At 49.9% G+C, this 27,490-nt stretch overlaps 8 protein-coding genes and 1 non-coding gene across 9 annotated transcripts; 5 read left to right on the top strand and 4 right to left on the bottom strand.

Annotated features, from left to right (window-relative positions):
• The first annotated feature begins 329 nt into the window (after positions 1-329).
• On the top strand, positions 330-1,669 carry HD556DRAFT_1331152 (ribosomal protein S5, N-terminal domain-containing protein). Its single transcript, XM_041301754.1, has 4 exons — positions 330-414; positions 520-733; positions 789-1,335; positions 1,385-1,669. Exons 2-4 carry the CDS (start codon positions 624-626, stop codon positions 1,502-1,504), a joined length of 777 nt encoding a protein of 258 aa, XP_041165525.1. The 5' UTR covers positions 330-414; positions 520-623; the 3' UTR covers positions 1,505-1,669.
• An 888-nt stretch (positions 1,670-2,557) lies between these two features.
• HD556DRAFT_1437695 (uncharacterized protein) lies at positions 2,558-6,838 on the top strand (the record flags this gene model as incomplete). The annotated part of the gene is made up of 8 exons (XM_041305742.1): positions 2,558-2,802; positions 2,862-4,621; positions 5,252-5,416; positions 5,474-5,625; positions 5,680-5,706; positions 5,757-5,846; positions 5,897-6,032; positions 6,081-6,838. 8 exons carry the CDS (start codon positions 2,558-2,560, stop codon positions 6,836-6,838), a joined length of 3,333 nt encoding a protein of 1,110 aa, XP_041165526.1.
• Positions 6,839-7,754: 916 nt separating this feature from the next.
• Positions 7,755-10,126, top strand: HD556DRAFT_1227930 (kinase-like domain-containing protein; the record flags this gene model as incomplete). The annotated part of the gene is made up of 7 exons (XM_041297193.1): positions 7,755-8,141; positions 8,189-8,375; positions 8,553-8,697; positions 8,785-8,873; positions 8,921-8,999; positions 9,139-9,955; positions 9,989-10,126. The coding sequence occupies 7 exons, from the start codon at positions 7,755-7,757 to the stop codon at positions 10,124-10,126; spliced, it is 1,842 nt and encodes a 613-aa protein (XP_041165527.1).
• On the top strand, positions 10,078-10,928 carry HD556DRAFT_1331194 (uncharacterized protein). The gene is made up of 2 exons (XM_041301755.1): positions 10,078-10,517; positions 10,579-10,928. The coding sequence occupies exons 1-2, from the start codon at positions 10,317-10,319 to the stop codon at positions 10,714-10,716; spliced, it is 339 nt and encodes a 112-aa protein (XP_041165528.1). The 5' UTR covers positions 10,078-10,316; the 3' UTR covers positions 10,717-10,928.
• A 1,286-nt stretch (positions 10,929-12,214) lies between these two features.
• On the bottom strand, positions 12,215-14,589 carry HD556DRAFT_1331195 (cytochrome P450). Its single transcript, XM_041301756.1, has 9 exons — positions 14,326-14,589; positions 14,196-14,274; positions 13,771-14,143; positions 13,567-13,712; positions 13,368-13,515; positions 12,824-13,319; positions 12,684-12,771; positions 12,527-12,636; positions 12,215-12,474 (listed from the first exon to the last, which is right to left on the bottom strand). The coding sequence occupies exons 1-9, from the start codon at positions 14,493-14,495 to the stop codon at positions 12,381-12,383; spliced, it is 1,704 nt and encodes a 567-aa protein (XP_041165529.1). The 5' UTR covers positions 14,496-14,589; the 3' UTR covers positions 12,215-12,380.
• A 74-nt stretch (positions 14,590-14,663) lies between these two features.
• On the bottom strand, positions 14,664-16,600 carry HD556DRAFT_1331201 (uncharacterized protein). The gene has a single exon (XM_041301757.1). The coding sequence runs from the start codon at positions 16,232-16,234 to the stop codon at positions 14,786-14,788; it is 1,449 nt and encodes a 482-aa protein (XP_041165530.1). The 5' UTR covers positions 16,235-16,600; the 3' UTR covers positions 14,664-14,785.
• Positions 16,533-16,604, bottom strand: HD556DRAFT_t28. Its single transcript has one exon. It is a non-coding gene; the product is annotated as a tRNA-Met (tRNA).
• A 1,934-nt stretch (positions 16,605-18,538) lies between these two features.
• Positions 18,539-18,835, top strand: HD556DRAFT_1227923 (uncharacterized protein; the record flags this gene model as incomplete). The annotated part of the gene is made up of 1 exon (XM_041297190.1): positions 18,539-18,835. A coding segment is annotated over one exon (297 nt), but the record flags the coding sequence as incomplete, so codon positions are not given.
• Positions 18,836-19,150: 315 nt separating this feature from the next.
• On the bottom strand, positions 19,151-21,292 carry HD556DRAFT_701217 (uncharacterized protein). The gene is made up of 15 exons (XM_041311346.1): positions 20,838-21,292; positions 20,774-20,783; positions 20,701-20,720; positions 20,618-20,650; positions 20,469-20,565; positions 20,389-20,411; positions 20,312-20,336; positions 20,220-20,252; positions 20,090-20,166; positions 19,980-20,037; positions 19,846-19,929; positions 19,680-19,790; positions 19,585-19,625; positions 19,502-19,527; positions 19,151-19,447 (listed from the first exon to the last, which is right to left on the bottom strand). The coding sequence occupies exons 1-15, from the start codon at positions 20,886-20,888 to the stop codon at positions 19,288-19,290; spliced, it is 849 nt and encodes a 282-aa protein (XP_041165532.1). The 5' UTR covers positions 20,889-21,292; the 3' UTR covers positions 19,151-19,287.
• Positions 21,293-27,490: the final 6,198 nt, after the last annotated feature.

Raw genomic sequence — 27,490 nt, forward strand, 5'->3', positions numbered from 1 at the left:
AGTTTGACTAGAGGCTTGAAGGAAAGAAATGAGCACTTACAGCAGGTAGCGTTTGGAATTTGTAAGAGTTGAGGTCGTGGGATGAATTCACCTACGGTGCTTGTATTTATCATCAGCACCGCTTTGCCACTCCACAACCCCCCCGGTCACTTAGTACTTATCTCGCGGGTTGTAAGCACTTGGCCTGGGATGCATTTCACTAATTAAGCCATCTCGACACAATTGGAGTACGAAGATCATATTCTCGAGCTAGAATCGTGTGATGAGAACGTGTTACACTTGCGCAGTGTAAATCAAACGTGTCAGGGGGGTCATATTACCTCTTCAGGGCAGGGCTTTTGCGGCTGCATTGCAGGATACACAGCGGTGACACTACCATCGACAGCGAGCACAACACCGCCGAACCTTCGTGATGTGAGTTCAATCCCATTCCTTTGCACACGGCTGAGTATCCAGATGGTTCTGCATGGCGGACGTCAAATAATCGTATTTTGGATGGATGCATCGATACACTATCAGATGTACCTCCCCTGGTCTCGTGCTACCTCTCTTGGCTTCGTTCGTTTCTTAGTGACTTCAAGTACTAACTATCATCTGCACAGTAAAATTCCGGCAAATACATAATGGCTGACGCAGCACGCGGACGTGGTGGATTCGGACGTGGAAGAGGCGACAGAGGCAGAGGACGTCGCGGTCCTCGCAGAGGAGGCCGCAAGGATGAGGAAAAGGAGTGGTCTGTATTCATCCATTTTCTCCTTGCGCTCGGCCTATAACATATGGTCTCGCAGGGCTCCCGTTACTAAACTCGGACGTCTGGTGAAAGACGGTAAAATCAAATCTATGGAAGAGATCTACCTCTTTTCCCTCCCCGTTAAGGAATACCAGATTGTCGACTTTTTCCTGCCCAAACTCAAGGATGAGGTTATGAAGATCATGCCCGTGCAGAAGCAGACCCGTGCCGGTCAGCGTACCCGCTTCAAGGCCTTTGTTGCCATCGGTGACTCTGACGGACATGTCGGATTGGGTGTGAAGTGCGCGAAAGAAGTTGCAACTGCCATCCGGGGCGCTATCATCCTTGCTAAACTCTCTGTCATTCCCGTGCGAAGAGGTTACTGGGGTGCAGCCCTTGGTGAGCCCCACACTGTGCCATCAAAGGTCAGCGGAAAGGTCGGCTCCGTTATGTGCCGACTGATCCCTGCTCCTCGTGGTACTGGTATTGTTGCTGCTCCTGCATCAAAGCGTCTACTTCAGCTTGCTGGTGTTGAGGATTGCTACACGCAGTCGAAGGGCTCGACTGCAACAATGGGTAATTTCTTGAAGGCCACATTTGCTGCTGTACGTGTATTCGAACTTTTTCATTGTGTTTCGCTTACATCTATTCTAGATTACGAAAACTTACGCGTTCCTTACTCCTGACCTATGGCGCGAGATTCCTGTATCAAAAGTGCCTTATGACGAGCACAGTGCTCACCTACAGCTTACAGCTGGCAAGAAGGCGTACTAGTTGTAGGTCTGGCACGGTTTCTATCATGTATTCCTGAAAAATCATATGCCCATGCATGTTTTCCATAAACACCGCCGATGATAATCTCATGCGATGTTCGGCTATTGGCTGCTTATGTAATTCAAAATTGTACCAAAAGAAACCCTGAACAGAATTTTGTGACCGACCTCGAGGGCCTTGCCACGATTGAGCATCATCTGGGTTTGTGCTTCGGGATGGTAGAGGCGACCTGCTTGATCATCTGTTCTATTTCATCAGGTCCCACTTGCAGCAGCTGGCCACAGAAGACATTATTCGCGCAAGCCCGGCTGTCGCCAGCGAAATTCGGATTGCCGATCGATCACCGATCACCAAAGGCAACTCCGAGTCCTCGTCCCATGATTCACGCAACGAGCAGCTTAGCATTGCAGGACTGTCCGTATCCAGTTTCAGCTACAGAATGACGATCATTTAAGCAGTGACCGAGTGCGAGTATCGCATCATCATGGGCTACGACCAGTTACTATCCAATTTTGTATTTGCTCCTCAACGGTCATCCTTCCCGAGCCAGTACAGCGCAGTACTAGGGGCGATAATATTTTTTTTAACTTATCGGAGCACAGTGGCTCGGTGCTCGCAGTGCCTCCGAGTAAGAATAGGCAGGCTTTCCGAACCACCGCGCGGGCACGGCGGGACCAGTAGAGAAACACCTGATATAAAGCACGTCCCCAAAGTCCAGACGGTGCCGCCAGTCTCCTTTGTCCTTGCACTTGTCTCATTGGATTGAAGACGCTGCATTGCTTGACGGCACGGCATTTGATTGAATTCCAATCACCCCTGCAATTCGGTGCGCCAACAAAACTGATTCGTTTCAAAGGCCACAAGTTCATGTCCTCCTGCAGTGCACACGATACAAGTTTCTGTTGCAGCCTAACATATTTCTATCGTAGTCTAGTCCGTTCGTACGTTCTGTTGACTATGTGAGTGTTCCCAGTTGCTAGCATTGGGATCTTTCCTAATGATGATGATTAAAGTTGAACACCTCTATTCTATCATCAACGCCTCTCGTCTGGCATGTCGCCGACTAATCTTGTTATTCAATCGATGCAGGGACAACCCTGCTCCAGACCGTCCCGGCGAGTTTCACGTTCGCAATCCTATGATCAACCTCCAAACAGCAACAACATTGTGTCACGGCGCCAAGGCTCTTCATCCTTCCCCATCCACGCCCGCTTACCCTCAGATGCATCACATACATCGTGGTCGTCTGACCACCCTGTCTCCTCGGTACCGACTCTCTCTCCCACATCGACTTACAGGTTCGTGTATTCCAGATGGGGTTGTATTCAACACTAAAAATCGCTTTGTATATTCGCAGCACGTTGTCTTGGTCTGGAAGTTCTCACACCCAAGAACAACTATCACCCATAACCCCTGAACTCTTCTACTCGCCATCGACCACTATCGCATCTCCTGAGGTGACACCTATTACCGCATTCCTTTCCGAATTCTATGAACCAGATTCAAAATCGGGCAACGGCACTCGCGCGCTGGTCCATTTATCTCGAGGCGATCCTCGACGACTGGATCTCTTCGGAGAGAGAGACAGGAAGGGTATGAAAAACACAATACTCACAGAAGCTCCAGTCAGTTACCTGGCTGATGGGGCCAATCCGCCTCTTCCCGACGAAATACATCTGACAGAGACTCCCACACCAATACCATTGACCGCGGCAAGCTGTGCGCCATCAAAGCATGGTCACGGTTCAAGGCATGAACTCGATGTTCGCAAGTCTCGTCGTTTTTGCCGGGACTTTGGAGAGCCTGTCCCATCAAATGACCCCATCTATGACGAATTTCCTACATATCTTGCAAAGGACTTGCCGACAACACCTTTATCTTCCTCTCCCCCATCTCCGCTGAGTTATGACCTCCTACCCCCACCTTCACGTTCAGAGGTCTGTAACCTTTTCTCTGAGGACGAAACTACTGCCGTTAGGGAATTTTTGAGGATATGGGGTTCAAACAAGAGGGTGAAGAAGTCTTCATCGAAGCTGCAGATGATTGAAGATGAAGCCCCAGGTACTCAGAGCGATGATGATTATTCATGGGAGGCCGCAGAAGTTGAGGACGATGTTGGAGATTCCGCGTCTTGCAGCATGCTTCTTCACGAAGTTAGCGAGATGGTGGGCATCCCGCTTGAAACATCAATGGTGGAAGGCCAGTCCTCGATCGCATCCACACCTCCAGGGCTTGATACACTGGGTCGATTGATCCAGGATAGTCATGAAAGTTCACAGATCCTATGTCTACGTTCGTCTCATCAGTCTGTCCCCCCAGACGGTGCCAACGTGTGCGACAGGACTTCGACAAGTTCCTGTCACCGTATGGATCCCCTTGACGTCGCACCTCGACATTCAGTAACCTCCAGTTTAATCCCGGGCAGTAATCCTTCCATTCGTGATTATGCGGTAGCTGCCAAGCCGATGGATGTACCTGTCATCGTAGCGCTTACCTCGAATGAAGCCTATTCGGCGGATTCCTGCGACGACTTGGTTCCGGACCGACAACTAAGCCTTCGTAGGTCCAGGTCTACCGATAGCAACCTAAGGCGTCGCGGACAGATCTTCAACGTGGAGAAACAAGTCATGCATGCTGTGCCTAGTGGCGTGGCTGATTTATGCACGTCCTATATACCTACAAGAGATCCGCCGCCGCTTCCACCTCTACCACCTCCCTCCGAATCTGTGAGACCTGTTTCGGCACTCGACAGGCTTGAGGCTAGCTTGTCAAGGCTCAAGGCGCACAATTCGCAGTCGCGGAAGTCCAGTAAAGCTAATGTGCCTTCAGAAAACCGAAGACCATCTCCATTCACTACCTCACGAGAGCGCAAGCACCACTCCAGCGTCGCCGCTCGTCTTCCGGACTCTCGTTCTGGACACGGACGTCACTTCTCGAGCCCCATGGCCGATGTGACAGCGCATCGGAACCATCGTAAGCTGCCTCGGGTTGAAACTGGTCCCATTAATGCGCGCCTGAAGGAGCGCGATGCAAAGCTATATCCGTACCCGGAGAACCCAGAGTCAACTATAAGATCATTCATGGAGATGGATGTGGTACCGCCCCCGCCTCCCCCTTGTCGGGCATCGAGATTGGGGAGAGTTGCTGCCAGATTGAGCCGGGGTATAACGAATTGGGGAAGGAATATTGGATCTAGGGGCAAGGAATCTTCATAGGGCTCTGTATGTACTGATTTGCAGCTATTGTGCGTGTGTGTTCTTTCGATTTGTCCTACGACTTTTACATTGTATCGCAAGATCTGGTAGCTATGTATCTAATGTGTATTTAGCTTTGTAACGTCCCCGATATCCTAATACTTTTCTCTGTGACACGGATTACAAATCCGATTACCTGCCGATAATGTTTTCGTGGACGTCTTCGTTCCCGAAGTCCTTCGTTGTTCTCCCGGTCACCAACGCCCCACCCTGATTCTCCTCCTACTAGTGGTTCATGCGTACCCTGCGCTAGTACCATACCATCAGGTTTCTCGGATGGTCGATATCAGCACTCCGTGTCCCGAAGAAGCGTATCCGTCCTGATTTTACCAAATTCCTTCTATTGCACTTCTGTCGTTTACGCGTACCTCACGAGGCTTTGTTTGCTCGTTATCTCCTTTTCCGTTACCCTCCCATCTGTGCGTCATCTCGGGTTACATTGAAATAACGTATGGAGAGGTTCGATCGTATAATGACTTCCTTGCTGACCCAGATCCTATACTAAACCAGAGAATTGCGTTTTCCGTGTGTGGTAAGTCATTCCCGGCAGACATTTACACCACATACAAATACTGGGACTGGGCCGGTAAGGATGTACCAGAGAATGGCCTTCCTCCTGTTCTGTACGAAGAAAAAGTCGAAATCATGGCTACTGGAGGTAAAAAATAATTTGTCGATAATCCGCTCTCATTTTTCTCGTATGTCGGCGGAATAGCCGACTTCAGCGACGAGAAGGATGACTTGGTAATGTTACCTTTCCCTTTCTGGGTCACCAAACTTGCTCAAATGTTGTCTGTAGACAGGACAAGTAGCGTATTTCTCCAAGTGGCGAAGGACATACCGCTACGCTTGATCCGATCTTTTTCCGTGCGTGAACAGGTGCAAATTACCCGTCTGCATTACTTACGTGGTTTGCTTCAGTTCTCCATTCGAATGTGGACAGACTGTGTATGTATGATTTCATCCAAGGGCGTTATCTTGATATTGAATCCCCAAAGTGGCTCTGTGGGAGTGGTGTTACACCGAATACTGGATGGGAAGCGGATATGAACACGATGGGCATTGGGGAACAATACCCCTGGACACAGGTATGGGCTGGATGATGTTTTTGCACAGATACGCAATAGTTATCTCTTAGGCGCGTGGCACATACGCGCAGGTTTACAACGAACAGCTCCTTCCAGACGGACCACTCCAACCATTCCGAACGGAACAAGGAAACTACTGGACCTCTTCTCAGGCCCGATTTTTGCGTGAACAAAGATACCCCAAGTGTACGTGGCAATCTTATTGATTGAATCACATAAGTTTACTTTGAATAGATTATTCGTTTCCTGAGTTTGAAGGAATTAAGGTCGATCAGACTGCCATGACATCCCAAGAGCGTGCCTTGGCGCGGAAAAGGGTGCAAGCCTACTACGATTTTAATCCGCAGACCAAGGAGACACAGGTGGCCTCGCATACTTGGAAGCACTTACCTGTTCCAAACAAGGAAAATACTGCTGTGCCAAATGATCATACCGTCATCCCTCACTACCGCACATTTATCGTGCATGTGAAACTTCTGGAGCATGCATACAACCACTCCTACTCATTCCAGCTCTACCACAAAGGGAATACTCATCCGATACAGCTTGTAGGTACTGTCGCAGTCTTTGCGCGGCCGGACCATTCTCCTTGTAAAGCGTGTGCCGCGCGTCGTGAGGTGGGATCCGTAGTTCGCGGAATGATTCCCATCCCTCCCGAATTGACCGAGAGTATCATCAAATCAAACAGAGGCACAGAATCAGGGACTTCGTTCGACCAGGCCCTCGCTCACATTAAAGGGGGGTTTCTTGGAAGGCTTGTGGATGCTACTGGCTTAGAGCTTGCCGGGGCTGAGGGAGGGTTGCAGGCGACCCAGGTACCACAACACTGTACCACTTCTCACAGAGTCACTCCCGTAGAACTTTCTCTGGTGTCGGCTGCTGTTGCTGAGCACGTAGAGGACAAAGATCGACCTGTCTACCTGTGTGACTGGCAGCACCATGGCGACATCTTTAATGTATACGTATCGTTCTTTATTTTGGTAATTCGCTGAATAAGATTTTTGATAGGGTGGATGGTTAGCGACTCACAAGGATTCAGTGTACTGATGCAGCGCGCCATGAAATACTTGATTACCACAACGTCAAAGTATTTTATCCCTGTACAATATCTGGTGATACATGACCCCGCCCGTTTTCTTTTTCTTTGGGTGGGCTGCGAAAAATGAAGTCAAGGATGGAAGACGGAGCTGGTGTCCACGAATGCCGGCGGAGGAAGCGAAGGATATGTCAGTCTGGGATGAACAGAAGGCTGAACTATCCCGACTGACAGCACTCTCCTTGGATATATATTACTCATCTGTTCGTGATCAACCCTCAAACTGCAAACTTCCGCAATTGCAGTGGAATATAACTTTGCCTCCTTACTCGCTGGATCCTCTTTCCTTGATGGTGCACAACATTATTCACATCCCCCTGGACTCGTGTGCTCCCATAATTGAATGCGCACGGTCAAACTATGCAGACCGATGGTTGCAAGAACGTCGTCGAGCCACTACTAGTGGAACCACTGCATGTTCTTACGGGTTTGTTGAGTTCGGGGAGTTCGTAGGTCAGGTTTGGCTAGCGAGCGTGCATGGCTGTGGTCACGCGGGAAACACTTGGTTGCAGACCGATGGGGGTGGCGGTGAACTCAGGGACGAGGCCCTGACAAGCCAATGTCACTGGAGCGGGTGAGAGCGGAGAGGGTTGGCTGTTTGCTGTCAAGTGTGTCATGTCGCTACCTGTGTGAATTCGGAGGTCGCACCGCGAGATTACGTGGTATTGAATGTACTTATCTGTCACAGCCATAAGTATCTGAGGATTGGCTATATAGTAGATGACATAATTAAGGTTTCGTTGCCAGCTGCGAGCAACTTACTCATAAGTATCTCGGTTGGAAACGAATCGTTCAACAGACACTACTCTTGGATGGTACAAGTTACCCCACCAACTTTCCCGCCGACCCTCGTCGATCTCAGCAGAAATGCATCTGTCATATCATCATCCTCCGAAACTGACATCCCATCTGAATCACAAAAGTCTTCCCGCCCAAGACCAGCACGCACTTTCTCTTCCCCGCGTTCCCAAAGCCCACAGTCCAGAACTGCTACTCCCTCCAAACCACCAACTTATCTCACTCGTGAACTCGGAGTATCCAGCCGCCAAGAACCTCCACAACCCCAACAGCAGACCAAGGAGAGGAGCAAGAGTAGGAAGAGATCACGAGAGGCAAGTAGGGCGAGGAGTGCAAATGGCAGACTGGGGGCCCAAGAATTTACTTTTGGAGACACCCTTGGAGAAGGATCTTACTCGACAGTGTGTCCATCACTCATTACCCGCACCCCCTACTCATGTCACCTCAGGTAATGCGTGCACGATATATCCGAACTGGTCAGGAATACGCTATCAAGATCCTTGACAAGAATCATCTCATTCGAAAGGACAAGATGCTCGTTGCCCTCGCAGAGAAGAATGTCCTCGTCAAACTGGGTGCCGGTCACCCAGGTATCATACACCTACACTGGACCTTTCAGGACGAGTGGAGCCTATGTCAGTACCACCTTCTTCTCTATATGCTGTGCGTGTGCATCCGATCCCGGTTATTGGCCGGCTATTCCTCTTTGGCAGATAGTGCTTCACACTGCCACGCCTGCTTTAGTGATCGGGTGCATGGAAGACGCATTTATCCGCTTTTATCGTGAACCCCCTTCGTTAATGTCCTATCAGTCTTCGTCCTTGACTTGGCGTCCAATGGGGAGATGCAATCTCGCATATCACGCCTCGGCTCCCTAAGTCTCACCTCTTCCAGATATTACGCAGCGCAGATCGTTGACGCACTGGAGTATATGCACGGGAAAGACGTCATTCATAGGTGCGTCACTCCATCACCTTTCCCGGAGGTTCTCTCCACATCACCTGAAAAAGGGTACATGTACTAAATTGCTGACGTCACTTTCAGAGACCTCAAACCCGAAAACCTCCTTCTAGATGACCAGTTTCGAATAAAGATTACTGATTTTGGTACCGGAAAGATATTAGAGAACGGAGGTTAGCTAATTTTTTCCGTGTATACGTGTTTCTCATAAGTCCCGAAGCGGACAGAGCCAAAACATTTGTGGGCACTGCGCAATACGTCGCGCCAGAGTTGCTAGAGAGCAACGAGACAAGTAAGAGGTGCGCTTATCCTTCAAAACCACATGCATATATCGGATGTCATTACATTTATATTTTCCCTTTCTTCGTTCCTGGCATCAGGAACCCTTGTGTTCGATGTTTCAAACACAACTCATCAGGGTACTGATATCTCTTACAGCTCGGATCTCTGGGCATTTGGCTGTATAATATATCAAATGATCTCTGGCCGATTCGCATTCCAAGGCCTCAGCGAATACCTCACCTGGCAAAAGATCAAGTCTCTCGACTTCACCTTCCCAGACGGGTTCGACGAAGACGCCAAGGACCTCATACGGCGTCTCTTCGTACACGATCCGACACAACGGCTCGGCGCCGGCAGTCCAGACTCTGCTCACTCATACGCGGCACTTCGGGCACATCCATTTTTCGCGTCTGTATCGTGGGAGACGCTGTGGACTGACCCTGCACCTCTTTTGGAGGCGGGGCTGGTGAAGAAGGAGGTACCTGCGACAGACGAGGTGGAGGGGGAAAAGTGGAATGATTTAGGAGAGATGTGGGATCGATTAGTGGGTGGTGATGGTGATGTGGGCAGCAGGAGTGGGGAGGGCGAGGTAAATGGGGATGGTGTGGGATGGGCAGAGGACAGTGAGGGGACGATGTTACACTCATTCAAGGCAAGATATGCGGAAGAGGGCCCAATGGGAGAGAATCCGGATTATCTTGTATGGCAATCAAGGACGAGTGAGGGGAGGATGATGCCGGGGCTGGAAGAAGATCTGGAAGAGACGCAGACGATCGTTGACGAGCACGAGCACAACACTGCATTACCGGAAATACAGACCTCTCCACCACCAACGCAGGATGGAGCGGAAGCTTTGTCACCATCAGAAGTCTCTCCTGTCCCTACTGAGATCATTCCCCCAATTATATCTGTCCACGTCCGCGGAGCGAACGGAACTGGCTCAGGCTCTAGCTCTTCTGACGGGAGCCCCATCGTTGATAGGGTGGCGGCAGATCTCAACATCAAGATGAGGATTGGCTCAGCTACCGAGGCAAAGCTGGAGCCAAGCCTATCGCGCGGACGGAATCGTGCGCAGACTCCGGTACAGGGTAACGGGCCATGTTCGAATGCAGATTGGTGCGTCATTGATGTACTCAAGTTATAGAGACTCCTAATGAACCATTTCTTTTCTTGCCCTTTGCTGTCATAGGTCAAGCCTTCTCTTACCGTCCGAATGCGTCCTATTCCATACGCGCGTCGAGGCTCGGTCACCGAAGCGTCGTGGTAGTAAACTACGTCTTCCGATCAGCGCGAGCCTCACGAAGACGAAGACGCGGCAGCTGGTGCTTACGAATATGCGACTGCTATGCGTGAAACAGAAGGGGGGTGGTCAAGTGAGCTTGAAGAGTGAGGTCGGGTTGGGCGCCGGAGATAAGGGCAAGGAGCGCGAGAAGCCGAGGGAAGGAAAGGAGAAAGAGCGGGATGCAAGTAAGGACTGCAGAAATGTGATCGAGAGTGCAGAGCCGAAAGGCGAGCGAGAGTTTGTTATTTTGACTGTCAGTCCTTTCACTCTTGTTTTACGTGGTTCACCCTGTTGATCCTCTACATGCCATGCAGTCTAATAGATCACAGACATACGCTGCAGAGACGAGCGCCATGTCTGCGATGTGGGTGGAGAAGATCAACGAGGCTCTCGTTCGGGGAAATGCGCATCTCCAGACACGGACTCAGGCATGGAGACTGGAATCAAGATGATATTCAAATGTAATGCACCGCATCTGTGAGCTTGACGACTGGAGGTTGTTATGCTTTCCTTCTTGACCTCAGGGGACAAATTCACGCGCGACTCGGGGTAACGATTTATGTAGTAATTGGTATTGGTATTGGTATGCGCGTGCGCGCATGTACAATTTGTATTACTTGCTCGGATTTGGGATTGAGTTATTGGTATGTTTGTGCAGCAGTTACTAGGGGAGCTTAGAGTCAGAGTTACATCTCAGTGAAAATCGGACAGATGCCCTCGCACCGAGTCGCACACGGGAGATCAACGGAAATCGATGGAATCAGGAAATGGGCTACACGCCGGTACTAGTGTACCCGTTCGCGCCAGCTCCTCTATCCAGGACTGTCCTATCCCAGCGCCTCGCTAATGTAACGTGGCGCAGGAGTGTTGGAAAAAAAGTCAAAAATCATCAGCGCGGTCGCTGGCAGTGTGCTAGAGATACGACTCACTACTTGCGAGGGATGATATCCCCGCGCTCCTTCTTCGCATGGTTGATTGCGCAAAGCAAAGTCGTGTGGCCCGCAGTGGTCTCTGGATATATAGAGGAGAGAATAACAGGGCATGGTTGAGACTCAGAGCTGGGTGGCTGGGTCGATGATATAGTCAGTAGCATGCAGCCGTAGCAATCCGAGAGAAATGTGTATCGAGTGGCTGCGCCGCACATATGATGACCGCAGTAGATTCGCACCTGCATCTTCAGCGGGATAGTCTTCGACAGAAGGGCTATGACGGTTTTGGTGCAGAATAGTAGGGGGATGGTGTGGGGATCTGTTCAGTGTTGAGGTGAAATGACCATGAGATGAACTTGGCTTTGGTCTCGAGTGCAAGATGACGAAAAATAGTGCATACTACCTGAGCTGGTAGCGAGGTGTCGTCATCTATCTATCTCCCTCTAACTGGAACATCCAGTCGCGAATTCGCGCAGCTGTTGTATTGTGCGTGGTGCAGACGTAGTGTCAACTCTCAATATCACACCAAGTATCGTGATTTAGGAAGATGACAATACTTGGCGATATATTGTCCTCATGTGACAACAATGAGCCGCCCCATGCAAATGTGCGTGCAATCGCATTGGTAAGTCTTGCATTCCCTGGGCATAACGTTCAGCAGGAGATTGGTGATTCTGCAGGAGAAGTCCTAGTAAGTAGTAGTAAGTCACTTCTACCTTTTCTAATGTCCAAATTTCGTTATCCCCACTGACAATGTTTACATGTGTTATGTTTCAGGTGCACATGGTTCTAACGGAGGCTCGGCGGGCCCCCCCACTGGCCCTCGCAGCCTGCCCCTCACACTGAAAGCAGTAGCTGAGAAGGAGCCTGGTTTTGACTGGGAACGAGGGTTTGACTCAGTTAACATAGTTGACACCACAGCCAAATTTTGCCCTAGGAATTGGGACTTGCCAAGTACCATGCGCCTGTAATCGTGCATTAACAGCAACATAGCCTTGCAACCGAGAGCTGGATCCACCAGTAGCATTCTTATCCATGTGACTCGTGACTTGTGTGCACATGTGCAGTGATGTTGTGGATTAGAATCTAAATAATTTACCGATAGCCTACGTAAGTGTACCGGCCTCGACGTATGCAGGGGTATATGCGTGCTTAACATGTGTTATATATTGATATACTTATATGTCCTAGGAGGTGGCAATCGACTCGAGTGGCGTTACAATGAGTGGACATTGGCTTCCTTTTTTGAATTGTCCAGAAACATATGGCCGTGTAAGAACGCTGTTCAAAGAGGGTGTCAGGATGTATCCTGGATATGATGTGCGCCACTTACACGTTGGCTTTGTAGATTCTTTTGTCTGTTTCGGTAAAGCTGAAAGTCGTCAGAAGGATATAGAGAAATGTCTTCATCTCGATCATAGAGAAACGCATCCCGATGCATGACTGAAGGTCTAAATGAGCGATGTCGACAAAGACTTGAGAGAGCTTACTCTCGGCCCAGCGGAGAAAGTCAGAAGATTAGAGTATAGTCCTGGAAGTGACAGCACATCCTCCGAAAGATGATCCCATCGATCAGGGCTGTAAATTCGTTTCGTGAGGTGGTTCAATTAAGCGGGCGCAAAAAGCTTACTCAAAATCCCAGGCGTTAGGTCCCCACATACCCTTGTCGAGGTTGAAAGCCTCTACTGGGACGTGCACGAAGCTCCCCTTCGATACGCTTATAGACTTTTGCTCCGAGATCGTGCCGTCGCTCAAGTGGACGGGGTATGATACAGGTATCTCGTCATCTTGCGTTGCAACACGGAGGGAAGAATGGACTGGAGGGACCAGACGCAATGACTCCCGACAGACATTGTTCAAGAACGGTAGGTTCTGTAGGGTGTTGTGTAGAGACTCAATTTCTTCAGATGACAACCGGGATATTGGAGTAGTTGGCACGATAGAGAGAAGTTCCGTACGAAGACGAGTTTGCAAGTCTGGATGTTTTGCAAGGAGCAGGAATGTCCACGTTAGAGCCAGGGATGTCGTATCGGACCCTGCGAACATGAAGGTATTAATGTTGTGTAATATATCTTCGTCGGAAATTCGCTGATCTGGTGGAAGGTCTGTTGCAATATTGGATTTCACTACGATTCCGTCAGCCGACCGACTGGAAGAAATGACGGTAGACTCACACAGCAGACTCAGTAAATCTTTACCGGTATATGCGGAACCGCTCTTCTGTCCATCTATAATTCTGGATTTTTTCTGCTGCACTAATTTTCCTGCTACACGGCGAATAGTTTCTTGGCATCTGTGGACGGTCTTGGCCCTCTCATCAGGCTGCAGAGCTCAGTCAGGATTGCATTCATGAGGAAACTGATGTAAACGCACGAAAAGCTTATTTAGGATGGGAAAGTAAATCCCCAGAACTGTTCTCACTGCATCTCCTTGCGAGACGGCAATCTCAAACATCTCCTTATACGCAGCAAAGAGTTCGTCCGACTCGTTCTGTATAGCGTTGAAGTTGTAGTCAAAGCCTGTGGGTGATGCATGATGGTCAGGTAAAGGCTGGGTGCAAGACCCAACATGAGTTACCTGCTAGCCCAATAACGTCGAAAGTAGCTCGGCTGATCCAGTGACAAATATCAATTTCCACTTGGCCAGAGTTCTGCTTTTCTGAGGCTACATTCTCCTCCTTCACTGCCTGACTCATATTCATCCACTTATCTTTGAGTTCCTCTCCCTTGCTAAAGACAAGTGGCACAAGTGCTCGCATATTCTGAATGGAAAATGCAGGGGTGGCGACACGCCGTTGACGTTTATGGACATGACCTTCTGCAGCCAGCATACCGCACCCAATGAGACTCGTAATAAGTCTTCGAGATTGCCAAGGTTTCTCGTAGATTGTGCTGTTCTTTAGGACGTGTGCAACGGAAACAGGGTCAAGGGGAAGGAGGCGTTCGTCCCACTACGTCAAACAGTCATTCGCGGTTCTCATATTTTACAGTCCAGTCACTCACAGGACCAAGCCCCCTTATACGGACGTTCCTGCCATATTTCTCCACATAGGCAGCATGAGTCCTGGGTGACCTGAATGGGCTTATAGAATGTGTGAGCAGAGTGGTCTAGTGAGAGAGGCAAAGAACTTACTCGAGGACAGGTGACATGTGGTTGTGCAGTGGCCCATTTAATGGTGGTCCAGCCAACTTTCTGAGGGGGTTGAACCGGGGTGCTATAATGACAAGGTATACAACATAACTTGTGAGTAATAGAGCAATAGCAGAACAGAAACTGAAGAAAATAAATGAGACTGATATCATGACGCGCTCTACCGTCAGCCAGAAGTGGAGAAATTTAGTGGTTCAATGCAACGCCGAAACAACATGGATATATATCTCATGGCTAGAGGACAATAGATTATGTGACACGCGGTCACACACGCGTCTGTCACGTTTGTTATTGCATTTCCGATTTCATTCTGGGGTTAGCATGAGGCTTGTTGCAGGCTTGCCAACGTCTGTCGGCCTGAGTCCAATTTCCCTGAATTGATACCTTCAATCCGCAGCGTGCTTCCGTTCATTATGATAGAATTGGCTAATTTGTTTCTAATTTACGGACGTGGCAGTACAATAGCAGGAGGAAGAGGGAAGTCATCGAGGTCCACTGCACTATAGCTGCTTGCCAGGGTCGCTAGAGTTATCTGGGAGCCGAGAAGGTCCCGAAGGTCGGGTCGTAGTAGGCCTTCGCATCCTGGTGGAAAAAGTAGGTTTGCGATCAAGGGTGTCGTCATGGTGTTATCGCCGGGTGCATGTTCAGTTTCTGTATCGGATGGCTCATCGTCCTCGTCGCCTGCTGCTTTGAAGCCCAGGGACAATAGAATAGGCTTGTCCATCTGCATGCTCCTCGTTTGAACTCTTCGCAGCTCGAACATCTCCTCTCTCAAGCTTTCGCGGTCTGCGCTTGTTCCAGTGTCGACAGTCTGCAAAGATGCCGTGGGTACCAGATCCAAGCCAGAGGGGCTCATGCTCATTCCTGTGGATACAGATTCCAGAAAGCCTACATCATGAGCATCTCCCCGATCTTCACCATATCCCTCGACGATAGAGCCAGCTTCGACTGATTTTCGAATGGTGGCAAATGATTTGGCTTGGGATGCCCCGTGGGCAGACGATGTGATGGCAATGGAATCTAGAGAACGCTGTATGGCAAGGCCCAACGTAAGGGCGATCTCACTGCCACTCTGGCTTTGACAGTCATCTTCACACTCCTCGAGTATGCAATGCAAAAGCGGCCTCGGGTAACTTAAGGAGTTCGGTTCTGGCGTATATGAAAAATCTGACCACGTCGTCCGCTGCGGCAACTCCGCCGATCGATCTGCAGGAGTCCGTGATGCATGCGATGTCTCCGTTGGGGATTCCGCGTTCTTGTGATGCAAGATGGCCCGAGCCTTCCGGAAGATCCGCGAGAACCAGGAGGGTGTCGTTCTCTTCACGGGACGAGTCGCGTGTTTTAGATGAAACGCCAAACTCTCTGTGGACGTGGGCGAATTCTGAAGCGACGATGTAGATGAATCTGGACTCTTCTCATCGAAGACCTCCTTCCCTTTGTCCGGCACTAAGTCTGTCCCATCCTTGTCACTCCCCTCTATAGTTCCCTGGCGACGTCTCCGCCGCCTCATGATCTCTCCTCCGACGATAACGCCTACCAGGCTCCCCATAATCACAATGGCAACGACAACCGCCACTAGCGCATTGCCTCCCGACCTCTCGTTTGGAATTGTAGGAGGCAATTGCTGTGCAAGAATTGCCGTTGGCGCCTGCTCTGCCGTGATGAGTTGCCCGAGCAAGAAGGCACCACTCGCCGTACTTTCCGGGTGTGGTGTAGACGCCGATTCCGCTGGAAGCATGGATGTTGGATATGTAAAGAATGAATTGTACCTGGCAAGTGTCGTATTGATTGCCCCCTCATAGGGAGCTCGATGCGTATGTCCGAATATGCGGTAGTGAATTTTGCGTTTCCCCGTACCTGTAGCGAACGTCGTGGCGGTAGTCGGAGGCATTGCTTATAATGCCAGGTGGGCTGATAGCACGGCGAGTAGGCGGTAATACAATAAACAGGTAGTGGTGGAAGCGGTGAGGATGAAGGTGGGACAACCTCTGCAGTACTATGATCACTTGCAAGGTGGCTGACCCGCCCCTCAAATACACTTAGTTTGACGCATTTCCTCGGCACCCAAAGTAACATTCATGTTCTTCGCAATTGCAAGCAAGTAGCTGGAGCTGGGTCATTACCTTGCATAATGTTGCGACCAAAAATGTTTACATTTTTAAACCCGCACCGCCAAAACAAAATAAATCTAGCAGCAACTGGTTTCGATCCAGTGACCTCAGGGTTATGAGCCCTGCACGCTTCCACTGCGTCATGCTGCTGTTATTTGTTCGGCAGAGTTTGCCTATATTACAATCGCCGACCATTTTGTCTAGGAAGATTCAATTCGAGAATCTAAGCTGAGCAACAGGAAACTGACGGTCCTCGATAGAGAGTCAGATTGGCGAATACTTTGAGAAAAAAAGGGACTTCGAAAGTTTTGGGTGAAATACACACGGGATTTGACGACGAACAGACTGATGCAGAGTGTCTTGAACATTGCAGTGGGTGAACTCGTAAGTATGAAACACTGGATGAGGTGGGCGACTTGGAACGTGTTCGACACGCTGTGCGATCGTGGCGTGTGAAGATGTGAAAGGGGTGTTCGATTATGGATAATCCGCATGATGGACGAAGTACTTTCAACCTCGCACTAAATGGAAGCACGATGAAACGAGGATCGAGTGGTAACAGAATAGATGCCAGGCTAGATAAAGCATCAACTAGAAAATAGCTTTCACAACGTCAGAGATGATGATACCAATCCTAGAAGATGCACATTAGTACAAGGGACGACGACACGAACGATGGCGGGACCATGCAACTACGTGGAGAGGATCTGTCACAATTATCGGAAATCAGATCGGTGATTTTGCTAGCATTAGTGTTGCAGCCGAAGTGAAGTAACTTTGAAAATGTGAAACTTCGTTGTCAACTTGTTCAGAAGTCAGTCGAAGTGGCACATCGTCCACTGGCATCCTGAGTAGCGTGTCGAAGCTGAGACAGCTGGTCACCCAACAGTCCTGCTCATCCATTTGGACCAGTTGGTGTACTCTGGCGAATGGAAATCCTGTTTTCGGAAACGAAGAATTACGGAAGACCAGGTGGCTGATAAAGCAATGGTTCTTTATCGAAATCACCATTTCCCTATCGCCCATCTGAGCTGTCCGTATAGATGGACTACGAGGGGAGAACAAGTAGGTTGCAGAGAGTGGGAGCTTACCCTATATGAAGGCTTATAGAAATGCTTGTCTTGAGCGTTGAAACGCATGGTTGGTTTGATCGACAGATGAGCTCGTCGTTCTGGGGTGGGTCGGGATAAAGTCTAGGACTAGACACAGATCAATAACTAGGCGAGTCAACGCTCGAGGACGGCGGACGCATGAGCGCTGCTGTATCGACGGTCAGCCTAGCATATGTCATTGAGAATTTAGTGGAACAGGGTGAACAACTTACAGCTGGCCAAAATCAGACGCCTTTGATAAGCCGCGTCTCCAACACTAGTGCCAATTTTTTGGGGGGTGCAGTTGGAACGCGCAGATCAGCGTGGGTGTATATGGGCAGGCGTTGTCAGATCATAAGTTTGAAGAGAGGACGTGTAGGAATAGGTAGGAATAGTAGAGGAATAGAGCTATTACTAAGCACTAATAGTTTGATCTCGTAAGGCTCAAACTGCCATGGCTGAGCATGATAAAGGTCCCGACAAAGGTGTTCATCCGATGGATGATCTCACTGGTCAACCGGTCACTTTTGATTCGCAACCATTACCAGCTACAACTCAAAACAGAAATGAAAAATACAATGGCCATCGACACGAACCTGTACAATCAGAAATCGGGCTTCTTGCGTGTTACCGTAGGCTTCTTGTCTCCCATCTGCGATTTCTCTTTCAACCTGGCGTCTTTTATTTCACGGATATCAACTACACAGCCTGACTCAGCACTGCTAAGCACGACCAGCAACGAACGAGATACAGATATGGATACATCCATACACCCGTTGGCATTGATCATAGTAATCGTTCCTGGAGCAAGCAGATTAGGGTTCGGGATAAAACTCCTTGCTAATTAGCGTGTTATTAACTAGCTAATAGCCTGCTAATAACTCGTCCCCCAAAATCACATGGCTAATAATGTTAATGACTCTCTAAGTCGACCCACCGGCTAGCTTCTACTGACATATTATTGACTTATTTGGGTCAAATTCGAAAGAGGGCAAACGGAAACATGATGCAATGAACAGCTTACTGTCAACCAATAGCCGTGATGGTGATGAAGAGATTGAAGAAGACGAGGCTGGTACTTGGTTGGATGATGTGCAGGAGAGTTCCACGACACTCGACGACATTGAATTCGATGCAGAACCCGAGATAGACTTGAGTGTTGATGGGTTCCTTGTGGTGTTGGCTGACTCGGCTCCTGACGGTGCAGGGAAGAATAAGGGTAAGGGTAGGGCTGAGGAGATACAGGTGCTTGATAGTGGTGATGACGAGTGGCCAACGGAATGGCCTTAGCTAGTCTCTTTTCTGCGCTGGCTAATTAGCCAGAGTTTTTAGCGACTTCTTAGCTGGCTAAAAAGCGGTGTCACGTGACTGGCTAAAAAGCAGCTAAAAAGCCGCTAGTTAATAAGACCCTCGCGAGCCTACCTGGCTAAAAAGCTTGCTAATATTTGGCCGAATAGTTTTATCCCGAACCCTAAAGCAGATGATCACTTGCTATAAGTGAATGAAGCGTCTGATAGAAGCTGTGGGAACCGGGTAAAACGAGGAAGATTTGAAGATATCTATAAATCTACCGCAACCAGGCTTGGAGGAAACGAGAACGAATCACCGTTTCGTTCGTTCAAGTTCTCTGAGGCATCACAGTATCATTGGCTAATAATATCACAATTGAGTTGTACATCAGATAAGAGCAAAAACTTCTCATTTCAACAGAGGCCGATGGTTCCGCATACACCTGCATTCCCTCAAACTTCACTGGCAGTACTCGTCCCACTCATCGACATCGACAAGTCTACCTGAGTGTCTAACATCATTGTTGACATGGGTGCGTGTACATGTTCGTTGCTACGTCGAAGGCGGAATAGAATTCGTGATGCCAGGACGCTGTGAGCGACCAGCTGTAGCCTAGTGCAGTGGGTTCAAGATCAACTAGCGGTCAGAGTGCAGCCGGTGACGTACGAGTCAAACATATTGCTGTAGGCACTCTGCAGAAAAGAACAGAAAGTTAGCGAGTCGTAGGATTTGATAGACCAGACACGTACTGGAAGTGCACCCTCAAAGATAACATTAGCAAGTGTGACGGCTTCCTTAAACACGTTAGTCAATAACATCTCAAGAACCAACTATTTCCACGCACTGAGGATGCACAACATGTAGAACATGCCATCGTGATATAGGGTTACTACAATTCCGCTCTGAAAATTTTTATAGTCGTGAACCCTCTTGTATACATTAAGTATCAGCATTACTGCCAAGTTGTTACGGGTAAGAATGCTGATAGATAGCTTTGGATCATTACTGACCACTTTCAAATATCACCAAGAACAAGTATACGATCGCAGCGTTACGTGTGCTCTCGAAGTAACAGGTTCCTGGAGGGGGCTCCTCTGATAGTCATATTAGAACGACTTTCGTTCGTGAACACTAATGAACTCACCTCCTGGAATCAACATTGTAGGAGCCAAGTCTGCAGCAATGGCGGCGATGATTGTCAACTATGCAATAATAAAAACCTATGCTATCATTCCTGCTCTGTAAAACACGCACCACACTATAAACAACTAATCCGATCAGCAATTCTTTACTCTTTTGCCAGAATGCCCAGGTCCGGATAACCAGCAAGGCTACCAAAGAAGTAAGACCCACCGTGATCTTAATATGCATGTAGAACGCGCACCTTCCGCAGCAGCGATACATATGACGTGAACGACTGAAATTCACATTGTTCAATTTGCATGAGTTTATGAACCGTTTGGCAGGTAGACTCACTGTATTCTTCTACAGTAGAGGCACACTTTCTCCATGCAATCAGCTCAGCGTAGAAACTATTCGCCACCCAAGCTTACCTGATTGCTGACACGTAGTGCATCTAAAATATGCTCATCAGGAACACATAAGATAAGGAGAATTGGAGTAGATCACTCGCCATATGCGGTCATTCCAACCCCCGCGAAAGGCAAATATCGGGAGATGATGAATATGACACGAGTTACATCCCATGGTTTGAACCAGGTCCATTGCACCTGTGGGGAGTGGTCAGAACAACAGTCGCGAACAGGCAGATATTTTCTCCACCTCTTCGGAAAAGGTGATGCAATAATCAAACACCTGCGACGTCAAAAGAAATTTAAAATACAAAAAATGTGTTTGATACTCACGAGGATTGCAAGACTACCCACTAAAAATAGTCAACGCTGCCATCCAGTTTGTAGACGATCCGCAGACACTCACAATTGGCGTACTCAATCATAATGTTAACTTCGAGTTTATCAGAGGGAAGCTACCCTTCACTCACCTTGACCGTCTGCAACTTCGTTGTGTCTGAGACCGATAGTAGGGAAGACATATCAGGATAATAACGGTACTCAGTGTGTACCTTGTAGTACGTGTCCGCAGTCTTGAATGAAGCGACGGTGAGCGTTACTTAGTGTGATAGAGTTCGATGGGCATTGGTATGAATTTAGTGGATTGAAACTGCTTCAGTTATTTTAAGCCTGATACTGCAGTGATACTTATCAGCGATAATAATAGGATCTAGGTGCCATGCATTATAATATGAGATGTCGAGGATTGAAATGACTGCAAACGCTGACTCGGATAGGGCCTGCAGGCAGTGAGATGCAACTTGCGGGAAATTCGGAACCAGCAAAGATGTACTGTATGATTCAATTGAAGGAGACCAGAACTGAAATGTTACTAATCAAATCAAGGTTGGCTGGGTTGCTTGTTTGATGTTACCGTGTGTTGCATATGAGATTGCAGCCGTGTTTTTCAAAACTCGGCGGCCTCGCTAGCGGAACCGGCGCTTTTACACCCTAATTAGGTCAAGGGATGTGACATGTCACTCTAGCCAGGGCCTGCCGCTTGATGAAACGAAACCTGAGTCAGTTCGTTATGGGGCCATTCACTAGCCAGTAAATGCACCAGAATATCTTATTCCGGCGGTTTGAAAGCATAGGACAGCTCTCAGCTTGCTCAATGCTAGCCTCGGAGAGGGCAGTATACAAGATGTCACATCCCTTGACCTAATTAGGGTGTAAAAGCGCCGGTTCCGCTAGCGAGGCCGAGTTTTCGTACTGCAATCTCATATGCAACACACTGTATAATCAATGATGTTACTGATACTGATGGCAGATGGGCCATAGCAATGTCACTGGTTGGTGACCTAATTAAAGGCGTTTATAACGAGCGCGAGAACAACGAGGAGTCTAGAACGAGAAAGATCTCAGTGTCTTGAACGAAACTCTATTACAAACGGTGCGTCTACCTAGAACGAGAAAGCTACAGCTAACGTTAGACGTGTTAACAACTCTAGGTGACTTTTAGAACGTACATCTCAGTGTCTTGAACGAAACTGAGATGCACCTGCGCTACTGGTACTGGTCTTATAGTAAGTGTGTCAGGAACTTGAATATATGAATGAGAGACTGAAAATAATCTAGGATGCGAGCCGATGTCACTCCACCGCTCGCCTATGTCCATTTTGGCTTGAGCTCGTACCTATCACCTCCCGGACATCCTTATCTCGGATCCTTCGGCTTCTCTCGTCTCGGACGTCTCGGCTTCATAGTCCAACACTCCCCCTCGAGCGCAAGCCACGCTCATCAGCATCCTCAACTTCTGGAGTCGTGGTCGTGGGAGCGCCTTCGTAAAGGCGTCAGCGACGTTGTCCTCGGAGGGGCAGTAGAATAACTTGAAGGTGCCGTTCTTGACGTGTGAGCGGACGAAGTGGTATCGAAGGTCGATGTGCTTGGTGCGTGACTGGAACTTTCCATTGGATGCTAATGCTATCGCAGCTTGATTGTCACAGAACACGGGAATGGGATGTGGGACGGGGTCGTAGAGCTCTTCGATGAGCAACTGAAGGTAAAGTAATTCGCGTATCACACTGGTCAGGGCGATATACTCAGCCTCTGCCGTGGATAGCGCGATCAGTGGTTGCTTACGGGCACTCCATGCCACTGGCCCTCCGTTTAATAGAACGACATACCCGGACATCGAGTGTCGGTGGGGTTGGGACGCCCAGTCTGCATCCACGAAGGCTTCAAGGCCGCCGTCCGTCGAACCGAGTGTCAGCTCGTAGTCTCCCATTCCCTTGAGGTAACGTAGCGCCCTTTTGGTGGCCTCCCAGTGGGGCCTACCAGGATTGCGCATGAATTGCGACAGCGTCGCGACGGGGAATGCTATATCAGGCCTGGTGCTAGTGGCTGTGTACATCAGCGAGCCAATGGCTCGCTGATACGGCACGTCGCGCATGGCCTGGATCTCCTGCACTGTGGCAGGTCCCTGCTCAACGGACAAGGTAAGTGTTGGCTCCATCGGCGTCTGCGCACTCTTAGCGTCTCCCATGTAGAAGCGTTCGACGATCGTGTCGACATAGGCTTTTTGGGAGAGGGTCAAGGTACGTGCACCACGGTCTCGTGTTACCTTTAGGCCTAACAACCAGCTTAGCTCGCCTAGGTCCGTGATTTCGAAGAATTCGCGGAGGTGGGACTTGAAACGGGTGATGTGGGAGGTGCTGTTGGCGGTGACGGCCATGTCGTCCACGGAAACGGTGATGACGACGTGTTCTCCCGGTGCCCGCCTGTAGTACACTGCCTGGTCCACCTTGGACCGGGTGAATCCTATCTTCGCAAAGACTCCCGCTAACTCCTCAGCCCACTCAAAACCGGCCTGCTTCAAACCAGGTAAGCTCCTTCGCAGCCGCAACACCTTTCCTCGCTGACTCTCCGTGAGATAGCCGGGTGGCGCGCGCATGTAAATCTCCTCCTGGATACTGGCATACAGGTACGCACTTTTTATATCGACCTGGTGGATCTCCCAGTCGTTCTGAGCCGCCATTGTCAGCACGGTGCGTATGGTGCTCATGTTGGCTGTCGGCGCGAACGTGTCGAAGTAGTCGACGCCGAATTGCTGCCTCTGGCCGTTGGCAATGAGGCGTGCCCGCAGTTTGAGTTTTTCGCCGTCGGGTCCATGTTTCGTGGCCAAAACGAAATGGCAGGGGATGAGGTTAGAGCCACGAGGTAAGTCTACTACTTCCCACGTCCCCAACTTCTCAAGTTGACTAATCTCGTAATCAACAGCTTCTTGCCACTCTACTCCATCCGGTCCGTTTAACGCCTGCTGCAAGGTGGGCTCTGGTTGGGCAACTGCCAAGGCAAGTTGAAGGTGAGTCTCTTCGTCCACTAAATCTACCTCTGACGCTTCCAACAGGTTCTCCATCGCTATGGCTGCTGCATTGCTGCCTTCGTTCAGGCTCGCATAGTAGCCTGGAGGAGGTCTTGCCCTCGTCGTCCTTGGAGGAGTAGATGGCTGAGGTTGCTGCTCGGTAGATGGTTGAGGTTGCTGGGCGGTAGATGGTTGAGGTTGCTGCTGCAAGGTAGTGGTGATGGGCTGGACGCTATGAGGTAAGTTATTATTATTACTGTTGCCGCTGTTATGTTCGTTAACAGCGGTAGGCTCCCCCTCGTCCAGTGCATCCACCAGGATCTCTGCCGGTGCAAAGGTGAGGTTCCTCTCCACCGATACACGGCGCTTCCCCGGCCAGTTGTCATATCCCGCGTTCCGGACCCGGACCTATCACACTCATCATTTCCGGATTTCCGGATCCGGCCGACTTCTATGTATCGTCCGGATCCGACCCGCGTCTAACTTCCGCGCCTTATCCCTTTGGTATTTCCCTTATCAGTTAGTACACTTTATTTTCCGTTCCTCATTCATCTCCGTCTTCATTTTACTAAGTTCCGATAGACTAGTGATAGTCGTACCATATGTTTTCTTCATAGCTTTACATAGCTTCGCACTGCACTTACTATTCTCCGTTATGTCCTCAGTAGTATATAAACCCCTGTACAATCTCTGTAGTTTCCTCAGTTCGAATATCATATTAGACTCTGCTCATTCTCTCCTCCGTCCGACTTGAGTTTCTCTCTCGTCGACCTCCGCTCGTCTTAGGATCGACTCCTATAGACTTGACACCTCCGCCTCTACCTCTGGTAGTCCTCCGCTGTTTCCTTTCTAGTTCGGACTTCGTCCGGATTAGTCTTATCTCTTGTTTCCGAACGTCCGCCGGAATTCCCGCGCATCGGACATCGCCCGACGCCCTCCGGACATCGTCCGGTAACCTTCGGACATCGTTCAACAACCCTCGGAAGTTAGGGGCACGTACTCAGGTAAGGGGCGCAGCGCACGAGCTGAAGCCAAGCCCTTCGGATCCGACCTTTGAGCACGTTCTTAACACCAGTACACCCTATAACCCTTGCTTTCAGCGTCTACCCCTACGAATATCGCCTCCTCCGCCTTCGGCTCCAACTTCCCTGCATCCAGCACGTGGACGAAGACTTTCGCCCCAAACTCATGGGCGCGCGACAAGTCTGGCTTCGCCTTCCGCACCAGCTCGTATGGCGTCGTGCCAGGGGTGGACCTTGATGGTAAGCGGTTTTTCAACCAAGTCGCGTAGTTGACTGCCTCCGCCCACAGGTACTTCGGGAGATCTCTCCCTATCAGCATTGCCCTAGCGTGCTCGACGAGGGTCCTGTTCAGGCGTTCGGCTACGCCATTCTGCTGAGGTGAGTCGTGGACCGTCAACTGACGTTCAATGCCCTTCTGATGGAGGTATAGGTCAAACTCGGCGCTGAGATACTCTCCCCCTCTGTCCGAGCGGACCTTTCGCAGCCGAACTCCCGGCATCTGACGCGCCAACCAGGCTTCATAGCCCTTAAATGCGGTAAGTGCCTCGCTCTTCAGTTTGAGAAACTGAACTTTGGTCTGTCGGCTGTAGTCATCCGTGAACGTGACGTAGTATAGGCACCCGGCGATGCTCGCCGTTTGGGCAGGGCCCCATAGATCAGTGTGCACAAGTTCGCCGTAGGTAAGTGCGCGGCTTGTGCTCTCCTCTGGGAATGGCTTCCTCGTTGACTTAGCTTGGACGCAGGCTTCACAAAATTCGGCCTTCGACGCCTCATCCAGTTCTAGGCCGGTGACTAGGCCCTTTCTGATCGCATCGGCGGCTGCAGTCTGGGACACGTGTCCCAGTACTTTGTGGGCGCTGCTGACGGTGAGCTTGCCTTTTGCGACGTTGGCATGATGCTGACGTTGTTGTCCTCCTGCGACGCTATACAGGCCTTCAACCTGCGGGATCTCCGCAATGACCTTTCGGTCCGGCCCTTTGGATAAGAGCTTGCACATCCTGCCCTCGAACAGCATGGCTAGACCAGCTGCCGCGATACGGTTCGTGGAAATTAGCGTAAAGGCCATCTTCGGTGCGTACAGTGCGTTTTTTAATGTCACCCTTGTACGTTTCTCACCGAGCGGTAGCTCCAGGTGCACATCCCCTCGCCCAATGGCACTCAAACTGGAACCGTCGGCCGTCCGAACGTCTTGGGGAGGGATACTCACGAAGTTCGTGAACTTGGCCCTATCAGGGCAAAAATGGGAGGTCGCGCCCGAATCTACGATGGCGCCTCGCTTTTCGACAGGTACGTTTAGCTCGCCTGCCACGCTTGCCAAGTCTGACGTGACAAAGGCATACTGGTCGTCGTGGGGCTCTGGCTGTGTGGCTGAGTTGGCTGCCTGCTTCGGCGCCTTCTCACCTCTCCTCTTCTGTTGGTTGGGACCTTGTCCCTCCTTCCCACCACCCGGACGCCAACAGTCGGTCTTGTAGTGGCCTTTCCGGTCACAGTTAAAACAGGTGACGTCCGGATTGGCTTTGGCGGCGCCTGCTGACGCTCTACCTTTCCCTTTTGTTTCTCTCGCGGAGAGGGCGGAGCCAGAGGCTCCCTTTTTGGTGGGACGACGTTCGGTGAGTAGGCGATGCTCATACTCTTCGGTCACGATGCTGATTAGCTCGTAGGAGGTGATCGGAGTTTTGGTTATCCTAGCCGCTGCGCTGATGGAGGATAGGAGTGGTCGGTAGGATTCTGGGAGCGAGCCCAAGATGATGGCGTGGAAGTCGTTGTCGACGATACCTGCGCTCATTCCGGCCAAGGACTCGCGGAGCCTCATGAGCTCTGCGAAGTGGGCCTTAACGTCCCCTCCTTCATCACAGCGTGTCTCTTGCAACCGACGCCGTAAGTCAATTTGCACGAGTTCAGTCTTACCCTCGTGAATCTGACAAATCTCGTCCCAGATCTCGGAGGCGTCCCCAAGCTTCTGGACGCGCAGTAGTAGCCGATCGGTGATCGTGCTAAATATCTGCTGCTTCACGAGTGAGTTTTTCTGGTGATACTCGTCGATCTTGTTATCGAGCTCGTCTATTTCAGTCTGCGATGGCATTGACCCGTCAGGCTTTTTAACGGCCTTGGTTTTCGGATCGACGACGAAAGGAATAGGCTCGCAGACTCGACCATCGGTATATCGCATCAAACCTCGCGCTCCAATAGCCGTTAGTGTTCGTTCTTTGTAAGTAATCCAGTTCGAGCCGTCTTCTGCGAGCTTCGGGATATTGAACAGGCTGGAGTTGGTAGCGGGGAGCGTAGATTCCATGATGGTGGCAGGGCTCATAACCTAAAGGCGTTTATAACGAGCGCGAGAACAACGAGGAGTCTAGAACGAGAAAGATCTCAGTGTCTTGAACGAAACTCTATTACAAACGGTGCGTCTACCTAGAACGAGAAAGCTACAGCTAACGTTAGACGTGTTAACAACTCTAGGTGACTTTTAGAACGTACATCTCAGTGTCTTGAACGAAACTGAGATGCACCTGCGCTACTGGTACTGGTCTTATAGTAAGTGTGTCAGGAACTTGAATATATGAATGAGAGACTGAAAATAATCTAGGATGCGAGCCGATGTCACTCCACCGCTCGCCTATGTCCATTTTGGCTTGAGCTCGTACCTATCACCTCCCGGACATCCTTATCTCGGATCCTTCGGCTTCTCTCGTCTCGGACGTCTCGGCTTCGTAGTCCAACACTAATCTCCTCCCGAACTTCTCATTGGCCAATAAAT

Source organism: Suillus plorans (assembly GCF_016647745.1).
Source record: "Suillus plorans strain S12 chromosome Unknown HD556scaffold_5, whole genome shotgun sequence".
Classification (NCBI taxonomy): domain Eukaryota; kingdom Fungi; phylum Basidiomycota; class Agaricomycetes; order Boletales; family Suillaceae; genus Suillus; species Suillus plorans.